Raw genomic sequence first — 10,648 nt, 5'->3', positions numbered from 1 at the left:
GGGAAAGAGAAAGCGCAAATGAGAGACCCAGCTCTGAGAAGATAGGATTTCAGGGTGGGGAGTGACTCAACATGTCCACGTGCTGGAATCTCCCCCGCACGCTGCTCTCCTCGCTACAACTAACTAGTCGCAGGTACAGATGAGGAAGTGGGACCGGGATGCACTGGCCCTCACTCTGCTGACTGCCAGGGCTGGTCCTGGCCACCATGTGGCCTTCCTCAGATGCCAGGACATCAGGCAGTGATGCCTCACTCTCTCATTCCTCACGAGGCCCTGTTTCCTTAGGTACAAAACCACGTTTGATTCATCTGCTCTCAAGTATACAATACTTCTGAAAGTGAAATGGCCATGCACTAGAGCTCCCTGGACCCTCTGTGCCATTTTATGATGGATGCTGAAGGAAATAACACAAATACTTTGGCAAATCAGTGCAGGTCTAGTTGCTGCTTCGAAAATTTCCCCAATGAAATAATTTACAACGTGAAAAGGCTTTCTAAGGAAGCTTGGTTTGGGAGTGGGCAGTGAGTAACATTCCTTGAATGGAACCTTTCTCCCGTGACGCCCTCCTTACTGGGACCTACTCCCATCCCCCTATGGCCTCAAAGCTGGAGCGAAAGCTGCTAAATGGCCCCTAGGCAGACCCTGGGCCAGTTGTGAATGGCCACCAGTAGGTTCCAATGGCCACTGCACCTGATGCTAGGAGCCTCGCCCTTCCTCCCCTGCGCCGACGAGATGGAGCAGGACAGGCCCTGGGCTATGAAAGGAGCCTGCCGTCCAAATGGAGTGGACGGTACAATCAGGAGGGTACCCAGGAGGGTGTGGGGACACGGAGGAGGGTGCCCCAGGGAGGGCTTCCCAGAGGAATGAAGGCTGGTATTGATTCCTGAAGGGCAGGGGGAGATGTGAGGGAAGCCGGCACCAGCAAAGGGAACGGCATGTCAAGGGCAGGAGCATTAGAAACCAAAGTGGCTCAGCACAGCCCAAACATGGCCTGCGTGTTGCAAGCGGTGCACACCATCTGTGGGGTTTAAAGCTTAAAGCCTGTGGGAGATGGGAGGCTGCTCCTGGGACCCATATGGTCAGAGCGAGTTCCCTAGGAGGCCGGGTAGCCAGGAGTTCTTGTTTGGCACCATCCAGATGACAAATGACGGGGCCCTGACCGGGACGGCGGCAGGGGCGTTGCGAGGAGAAGACAATTCTGCGAACACTTAGGGGTTGTAGTCAGCAAGGTCAGATGACCTACCAGGTGCTGGGGGCTGGAGGAGAGGAGAGAACTGAAGATGACCCCAGGCTTCTGACATGGGTATCTGCTTGGATGACGGGACTCTGGGCCAGGCAGGTGACCCGGGGTGGGAGCAGTGCTGGGCAAAGATGATGAACTTGGTCTCAAACCCGGCCGACTCTGAGGGATGCGGGGGGCCCTAAAGGGGCCATATCCAACCTTGCCTGCAGGGTCAGAGTAAGACCCCTTAGAAAAACAGCCTTCTCCTGTTCTTGCTGGCCTCCTCCCTGGGGAACGAACCCTGTTCCTTATTCTTCCAGAAATGGCTGGGGTCATGTCATGAATTCATTATCAACTCCCCAGAGCCACAGCGTGGCCTCCTGCCTGACTTCTCCTGTGGCCGCCCCTTTCCCGGGCCAGGCTGCACCTGTGCGGGGCCCTCCTGAGCAGTCACACTGCACAGCAGCCCGCCCCACTGCTCCTGCCTGTTAAGCGTGGAGCACAAACACAGCTCACCTTTATCCTCTCTTTGCAGAGAAAATAGGCAGTGGCGTGAAGCACATCGGCAGAATGTGTAGAATTGTGGTAGGGGTTAGAAGCATGATAATTGGCTTCGATAATTTGCAACCATGATCTCAGCGTTGTCTCAGAGCATTTTAAGACTTCACAGACTCCAAAGCGAGCAAATATTTTGAGACCAAGATAAATCAAAGGCCTACAGAGAAAAACATCCACAGTGTTAAAACAAAGCAAAGAAACAGGCAAAGTGTTGGATCTATTCAGATCCAACAAGCAAACCCGAGCCAGACTTCAGAGAGTGTGCAGGGCAGCAAAGTGGAGCCTGTGCAGGTGGCACATGGGTGGCACGTGGGTGGCGCTCTGTTGCCCTCTCTCCTGGTAGCCAATGCCAACCTTTGGGTGGAGCCCAGCTCCAATTCTGGGAGCATTCACCTGGTGCGCCCCACTGGCTGGGGCGAGGTTTGTTCACCCTGCCCTTCCTGATGCAGGCTCCTACTGACACTAGTAGAGTCTTCAAATCAACATGCTGCCAGGCTAAACCTGTTCCACCTTAAACCCTATCCTCTCCTTTGGACCTGCTGGACCTATGTCATTGGCCAGATGTCCTGTGTGGGAGAAAACAACAGTTCCTGATGACAGCCTATGAGCCAGAGGCTGTCACATGTCATGTGATGGTCTCGACAACCTGGAAGTGGGTGTTACAGTATGAGGAGGTTTCCCCAGAGAAGGTGACGAACTGGCCAGCAAAGCAGGCCCTTCCTTGAGAAGTCACCTTCATCCAGCATCTGGCCTTTGCTTGGAAGATCAAGAAACTTGGCTCTGCTGAGGCAGTATCCAGAGGTGGCCGGGCTCACAGGACTTGAACAGACCTGCCTTGTCCCAGGTTCACACGAATACAACGTACCAGTATGTAAACCAGGTACCCACAGCTCTGTTTGCCACGGGAATATTCTTTTCCACAGTCCTTGGCTGTGTGGGGTACCTGGACGCAGAATGTTTTAGAAGGTCGACTCACGGTGAGCATGAGCCACGGGTAGGGGCTGGCTTGGGGACCGTCACCCAGACTGGGATGAGACCTGACGAGTTATCCCATGGCCAGCAGAGCACCCCTCTCCTGCAGTGGCCTTCTGTCTGCCAGGGTCCGGACCTCACCCTCCTGAAGGTTAACGCTGGCTGGCATCAGGCCTGGACACCCTTGCCTGTGTGCCAAGCCAACCACACACCTTTGCTTGACCGTTCTTCTCCAGCAAGGTACAAAATGGAAGGTAAAATCCCAATCCCACCGTACTCTCGGTGACCACATTCAGATCAGGATGGCTGAAGTTTGGGGTGTCCCCATGCCTGTCACCAACACAGCAACCAAGATCTGGGGACAGCTCTTATCAATGTGTATGTTTGTGTATTTCTAATTTTTAGTTCTAGGCTCTGAGTGGGGCTCTTTGCTGCTATCTCAACATATCACAACCTACAGGAGAAATTAATAACCATATTTTACAGAAAAAAAAACCTCTGCTATTTGGAGAGGTTAGATCACTTGCTCAATTTCATGCTTGCTCTCTCTGCAGAAGTCACAGCCAGGCAGACTCCCCTCGGCTTCTCACTGATCCCCTCGTTGAGGTCTAGGCCCTGGTGACTCAGGGCACCTGCTGTGCTTTCCTGAGCCTCCTCCCTGACCAGGGACTGGCTCTGTGCAGAAACCATACTCCTTGGGTGGCTTTCTCTACACCGGCCCTTGGAATCAAGCTCTCTGTCTGCCGAGCTCCACGTGGACTCACCTTTTATGAGTGGCAGCCTCCAGTTCAAAAATATCAAAGTCCCAGGATTCCTCATTTTCCATGGCCTGAGTTATCTGTGATGGGATGTCGTGAAGGGAGGTGGGAGTGATCACACTGCTGGAAACCTGTTGAAGGTCTGCAAAGTGATGTGATTCGGAGAACAAAATTAATAGGCTTAACAGCATTAACTGTTCCTCAGGGAGAACAATTCTGCTTCAGGGGACGGTTGCTTTGTTTCTCATTTTTGATGATATACCAAAAAACTTCTTACTGCTAAAAAAAATTATCTTAAAACTTTTATCTGAAAAATTTATTTCCATCACTTAAGCATGGCTGTAATACTAATAGTGGTCCAAAAAACTAAAAAGGAGAAACTTACTTTTTGTTGAAAGGACATACTCATTCCTGGATGGTCTTCGAAAAACATCCTGATAAAAATCAAGGAAACAAGAGAAAGGGAAGTCACAACTATTCTTTACTCCTTGAAAACCCCAGGACGGTGGGTCCCAGAGGACGCTGCGGGCAGCCCTCTCCATTAATGCATGCCGAGGCTTCCCTGTGATCACCTCTGCAGCCAACCCCGAGCTCAGTCACTCACCCAGGAGCACACAGCCTGACGCTGCAAGGACCTGCTCAACTCCGGGGTAGGGGCATCACCAGGACAGCGAGCTCGGGAGACGCCCCAGAGCCCAGCGTCCTGCTGGCCCTGCTGGCACTCAGGACCGGATGACGCCCCTCTGCCCTCAACCCTTTCCCCCCATTTCCTGCCACCCTCCTCAATGCTCGTGGACACCAGCCTTCCTCAGGAAAACTAGATTCTTCCCTACTCTCTAAGGACCCTTGCTCCACCCCCAAGCCCCTGAGCGACCCCTCTCCTCAGCCCTGCGGTGCTTTCTCCCCATGCTGCCTCTCTTCACCCCTCACCCCCGGCACTATCCCCCCCCGCCCCTCATCCTTTCTCCCCACCCCCTCACCTACAGGCTGGAGGAGCCTCTGTCTCAAACAGACAAGACCACAACTAGACATCATCATCGCTGGGAACCCTCTACCCATCTGATTATTGCTTAAAACCTTATTTTTATGAAATCAAGTGACTTTAGAAAGCAGGAATTAGGAGGGGGGATGAATTTTTACTTCTGAATTTTGTCACCAAGACAAAAAAGGTGACAGATGGCAACGGAATGATCTGTTTTCCACAAAGTTGTTCTTCCCCTGTAAGGCCTCTATACTAGATGGGGTGGAGGAGGCATCTAGACCCCTCAAGAGCCCATGGTGTAAAGCCTCCTTCTAATGAATTGGTTCCAAGGCCTTCTTCCCCATGAAGTCACCAAACCTGTATAGGATGCTCTAGAGGGAAACCACGCCCCATTCACTGGTGCTTTTTTTTTTTTTTTTTTTTTGGGTGGGTGGGGGCGCCATGCTGTGCGGCTTGTGGGAATCTTAGTTCCTGGACCAGGGATCGAACCCGTGCCCTCTGCAACGGAAGCACAGAGTGCTAACCACTGGACCACCAGGGAAGTCCCCCTGGTGCCTCTTTAGACATATACAGTCATTCTGTTTTGTAATATGGTATGAAATATTTCATAAATTTTTCTTTTCTGCCCGTTTTCAAAATCTTAAAACTAGCTAGCTGTCTAGAATGTGCTCCTCCCTTTTCTGCTTCAAGCTGAGGTCCCCCTGGGTGGTAGGCAGCAGGTGGGTGATGGCTCGGCCAGAGGGCAGTAATGGAGGGCTTAGGCCTTGACTGAGCCCCACACACAAAGAGCGCTGTGTAGGCCAGCACATAAACAAATAACCTCTGAGAAAACAAATGAGAACAGCAGGATCTAGCCAGCAGCCTGGTCAAATATACTTACAGACATTAAGCCCCCAACAAGGTCGATGGCATGAGGATCATCATCCTTAGCATCGAATTGTGGTGAATATAATTCAGTGGTTCTTAGAATTTCCAGCACACGGTCTAAGGCTTCTGTCACAGGCATGGGACTGCTTTCCTGGGCAGCACTGATGATATTGATTGCCTATAATACGGAAAGAAAAAGACCTGAGTTTCATAATGTTAAATACAATGGGAAAGCAATCCAGAGAGTCAGGCTGGCAGTAGGGCTCAACGCTAACTTAAGGCTAGTTAAAGTGCTCATGTCACGCATCCTCTCTCTTCAGAAGAGGCAGCTCCATACAACTAGGAGAGCATCGTTATTGTCGTGGGTCCCTTGGTGGCTCTTCTTGCTGAAAACAATCAACCAGGAGAACAAGGGACTTCCATACTCAATGGAGACTGACCACAAACTGTTTCACCTTGGTGATGGGCGCCTCGATCTTCATGGAATGTATCCGGGCCGTGGAGGAGCGTCGTCTCTGGCTGGAAACTGTGGAGAGATCACGTGATACAGAAATCAGGGTGTTCACAGCCTTGGGTATCTGTCTCCCTTCCTGCCCCAGGCCCCATCCAGCATGCTCAGCTGCACAGTGAAGGGGTAGGACCAGAACTACCTGGTCGCTGAGCTTCCTTCCCATCCTAACAAGCCTGGGATTCTGGCATCACCACCTCTGCTTCCTTCAGCTCTAGGCACTAGGATGCACGTGCACCCATAGACTGAAATTCTGAGGTCACAGGCCAGAGAGAAAACAGAGGAAACAATCTAGCAAGTCAGGGCCAAACAGTTAGCCTCTTTTTGTGTTTCTAACAATAAGGCTTTATAATTATTCAGCTTGCTGCTCTCCAGGAGTAAAAATGTTCTGAAAGACAATGCCACAGAGGCTCCTTGTTTCATATATGGCAGGAGCAATAAATACAACTCAATTAACTGAAATACATGAATTTCTGGTTCAATTTTTCAAGGCATCCTTTGGTGCTTTCCACTGTTCTGCTCAATCTAGACGGGTTAGGTAAATATCTTAAGTGAGGCAGGCAGCAAATGTTAGACTCTAAAGTTCGTTTATTTTTTGTTGCTCCTGTCAAGATCCAGTTCCTTTGGGGTGGGGAGAAGCCTGGGCAGTGAACTGGCAGGAAAACATATTCACATAGTGTTCTGTGTCTCTCCCTGAAAGCCCCACTGTCAGGCCAAATGCTGTTTACCAAAGGTCTTAAAGGACCACAGACTGTTCCACAGCCTGAGGCATCAGCCTTATTTTACCAAACTGGGGCCCAAGGAGAAACAACCAAGATTAACCAACTCAGGGGCTCTCAAATGCTCTAAATTTCAGAGACCAACAAAACTCCTTAAATCTAATTTTGGTGATCAGCACATGGTTGCCATCTTTCCATTTTAACCAACAAGGTCATTAAACCAAAAATAAAAACCACTATTCTATCACTATGTCATAAAAAGACTTGTTCTCATTTAAAAATATAATGAAAGTGACATATACTTATAAAGACCAAACAATAGTGTGAATGTAATAAAGTAAGAAAAAGAAATAAAAGGTATAAAGATTGTCATGACTGTGTATGCAGAAAGTCTGAAAGAATCTACAAATGCTACTCTTATAATCAATAAGCTAGTTTATCAAGGTTACTGGGTACAAGGTCAATACATAAAAAGTCAATTATATTTCTATATACTAGCAACAAACAACTGGAAACTGAAATAAAAAAACACCATTATGACAGCATCATAAAAATCAATATTTAGGAATAAATCTAATGGAAAGCTATGTAAGATTTATATACCGAAAATGCAAAACACTGCTGAGAAAAAATAAAAGGCAACCTAAATAAAGACAAAAGCATGTTTACATTTTGAAAGACTCAGTGTTACCGAGATTTCAATTTTCCCCAAATTGTTCTATAGATTTAAGACACTCCCAAATAAACTCCCAAGAAGCTGTGTGTGTGTAAACTAACAAGCTGATTCTAAATGTTATATGGAAATGCAAAGGACCTACAATAGCCAAGATAATCTTGAAGAACTTTATACTACCAGGTATCAATACTTACCATATGACTGTAGTAATCGATCGTGGTATCGGTGCAAGCAAGGACTAACAGAACAATGAAATAGAGTCCAGAAACAGGCCATATATTTATAGTCAACTGGTTTACAATAATGATACTATTGCAAAAGATGGCTTTTCAATATGGTGATGGGCCAGCTGGGTTTCCCAGTAGGGGGGGATATTGATCTTTGATCTCTACCTTCACTAGATGTAAAAGTTAATTTGAAGTGGATCACAGACCCAAAGTGAAAGATAAAACAATAAAGCTTCTAGAAGAAAACATGGGGGAATATTCTTCATGACCTTGGGATAGAGAAGATTTCTTAAACAGGACACAAAAAAGCACTAGCTATAACAGAAAACACTGATAAAATGAACTTTAAGATTCATTAAGAACCTCTGTTCATTAAAAGACCATTAAGAGAGTGAAAAAGCAATCCACGGACTAAGAACAGTATATTTGGAATACTTATATCCGTATCTAGAATATAAAAAGAATTCCTACAAACCAACAAGAAAAAGATAAACAACCCAGTGATAAAAATGGGCAAAATATTTGAACATTCACATCACAAAAGAGGATATCCAATGGCCAGTAAGCTCAACCTCATTAGTCATCAGGAAAATTAAAGTTAAAACCACATCCAGTAGAATAGCTAGAGTTTAGAACACTGGTATAACCAAGTGTGGAAGGATGCAGAGCAACTGGAACTCTCATAGGTTAGTGATGGTACATGGTACAACCCACACTGGAGAATTGTTTGCAGCTGCACAAAGGCCCAGCAATTCCACTCCTAGGTAGGAGATGAACACACATGTCCACACACACAAAAAATACTTGCATAAAAATATTCACAGCAGCCTTACTCTGAACAGCCCCAAAGTGGAAAGGTGAACCCAAAGGGCCATTAATAAGAGAATGGATAAGCAATTTGTGGCACAGTCATACAGTGGAGTACTACCAAGCTATAAAGAAGAACAGTAGCACCTAGCAACAAGGATGAATCTCAAGAACACTAAAATGAGTGAAAGATGCCAGACACACAGACACTGCATACTATACGACTCCATTTCTATGAAGCACAAGAAGAGGCCAAATTAACTTATGGTGCAAGAAATCAGTGGATGCCTCTGTGTGGTGAAACGTGTGCAAGTGCAGGCCTGCACGTGTGTGTTTTCTGTATCTATTTTGGGCTGGGTGGTTACAGTCTATACAGTTCAATGTACAGAACTGTCAAGACCTATTGAACTCAACACTTAATATGAATTGTATTATATGTAAACTATAAGTCAATTAAAAAGAACAGTGGTTAAAACCCACAAACATTAAAAGAAAAGTGTTTAACTCTCAAAACTACAGAAATGGACAAAGTAATCCAAAGGATGAACAGAAGTCAGAGTGTGGCGGTAAAGACAGTTCGGGGCACGAGTGACCTCGCCTCTGCTCTGCCCGAGGGCCGTGAGCATGAGGGCCACAGTGAGGACGGTGACAGCGGCTGCCACGACCCTGGCGAGGCACCACGCTCACTCCTTTCATCCTTAAGTGGTCCTCTGTGGACAGCATAATGATCCCCATAAGATGATGAGGAAATGGAAGCACAAAGGTGTACCCCCAAGGTTGCACAGAAAGTAGATGAAGCTGGGACCTGAATCAAAGCAATGCTGAGGCCAAAGTCCACACACTTCCCTGTAACACCACTTTGCTCCCTGCCCTTGCAGCACGGGTGGGATCCGTTTCGTCTTTTCAGTGCAAGGGACACATGGAATATTTTCCGGTCCTCACGACAAACCCATGAGAGAAGTGAGGCACTGGATCTCCACTGTAACATCTGCAAAGTTTTCGCTGTTTATCTAGTAACAATCAGCTCCCCATTGCTTCCCAATTCATCTCTGAGTCAAAGAAAGTACATAGCTAGCAGTAATATTTGCCCCCACACTACATTTTTAAAACTCCTAGATCATTCAGGCCACATATCTACATAACCATTAAAAAATTATATTCCACTTAGAACTTAAATAATATTTGCTTATGAAAAGTCTTTCACATCCTCAAATGCAGCTCACTTGCTTCCCCACCAAAAGGTAAGCTTCCATGGCAAATTGCAACCCACAATGGAATATATCGTTGAGAACTTCCAAATGCATTACTCATACAATTACAACAGATAAACTGACATCTGCTGTTACAGTTTAGAAAATCAACTAGAGGACTTCCCTGGTGGCGCAGTGGTTAAGAATCTGCCTGCCAATGCAGGGGACATGGGTTCGATCCCTGGTCTGGGAAGATCCCACATGCCGCAAAGCAACTAAGCCCGTGCGCCACAACTACTGAGCCTGCGCTCTAGAGCCCGAGAGCCACAACTACTGAAGGCCCGGTGTGCCTAGAGCCCGTGCTCCACAACAAGAGAAGCCACTGCAATGAGAAGCCAGCACACTGCAATGAAGAGTAGCCCCCGCTCGCTGCAACCAGAGAAAAGCCCATGAAGAGCAGCGAAGACCCAATTCAGCCAAAAATAAATAAATAAATAGTTTGTTTTTTTTTTTTTAAAGAAAATCAACTAGAGAACAGACGGTAAAATGTATCTTTTTTTTTTCTTTATTCCCTGATTCCATCAAAAGGGTCAGAATGGAACCCACTGGCAAAGGAGTTGGGGGTGAGGGAGAAATGGACACAGACTGCTAGAGGGTCCCCTTCCCTCTCCTGAGCTGAAGGGGGGCAGTGACCCAGAGATAAGACTGGGGAGGGAGTGTCACACGTCTCCATGGGTTCAACACTCACAGAACCATGCTTTCTCCTCTTGTCTTTGTCACCTACCTTTGCTTGTTCGAGAGGCAGCAGTTCTGACATCTAGTGAGCTTTTTCTCCTGTCGTTATGTTTGCCTGACTGATTATCTGTGGAAACAATTAAATTATAAATTACCTCTGCAAAGGGATTTTAACGACATATTAGGAAACTTACCAATATAAAACTTTTAAAAAACAAAATTTAAGCATTAGAATACCATTTAGGATGCCACAAAAATCAACGGAGTGCAGAGATGAAGACTGTGAACAATTATGTTTTAAGGTAGGCTGACTTTCTCAAAATGTCCCACCTGGTACAGTCATAAAGTAGTGCTTTTCAGTTTCCAAATTATGTAATCACAGAGTCCCACGATGCGAAAACTAGCAGAAATGAACTCAAGAGAATTT

The 10,648-nt window shown here is 46.8% G+C and overlaps 1 protein-coding gene across 2 annotated transcripts in view; it reads right to left on the bottom strand.

Moving 5' to 3' along the window:
* LOC103090729 (high affinity cAMP-specific and IBMX-insensitive 3',5'-cyclic phosphodiesterase 8A) overlaps positions 1-10,648 on the bottom strand; it is a 107,532-nt gene that overhangs the window by 24,884 nt on the left and 72,000 nt on the right. Inside the window, exons 9-15 of one of the 2 annotated variants that reach the window (XM_007470046.1) lie at positions 10,267-10,340; positions 9,396-9,408; positions 5,815-5,874; positions 5,373-5,537; positions 3,896-3,944; positions 3,517-3,652; positions 1,739-1,937 (exon numbers count right to left, since the gene is read on the bottom strand). In XM_007470046.1, the coding sequence (XP_007470108.1) occupies positions 1,739-1,937; positions 3,517-3,652; positions 3,896-3,944; positions 5,373-5,537; positions 5,815-5,874; positions 9,396-9,408; positions 10,267-10,340 (696 nt within the window). Of the gene's footprint in view, positions 1-1,738; positions 1,938-3,516; positions 3,653-3,895; positions 3,945-5,372; positions 5,538-5,814; positions 5,886-9,395; positions 9,409-10,266; positions 10,349-10,648 lie in introns of both variants that reach the window. The other variant, XM_007470045.1, reaches the window with a different exon arrangement.

Source organism: Lipotes vexillifer, unplaced genomic scaffold (genome assembly GCF_000442215.2).
Source record: "Lipotes vexillifer unplaced genomic scaffold, Lipotes_vexillifer_v1.1 scaffold532, whole genome shotgun sequence".
Classification (NCBI taxonomy): domain Eukaryota; kingdom Metazoa; phylum Chordata; class Mammalia; order Artiodactyla; family Lipotidae; genus Lipotes; species Lipotes vexillifer.
The sequence above is the reverse complement of the archived record's forward strand: the minus strand, read 5'-3'. Positions and strand labels throughout refer to the sequence as shown.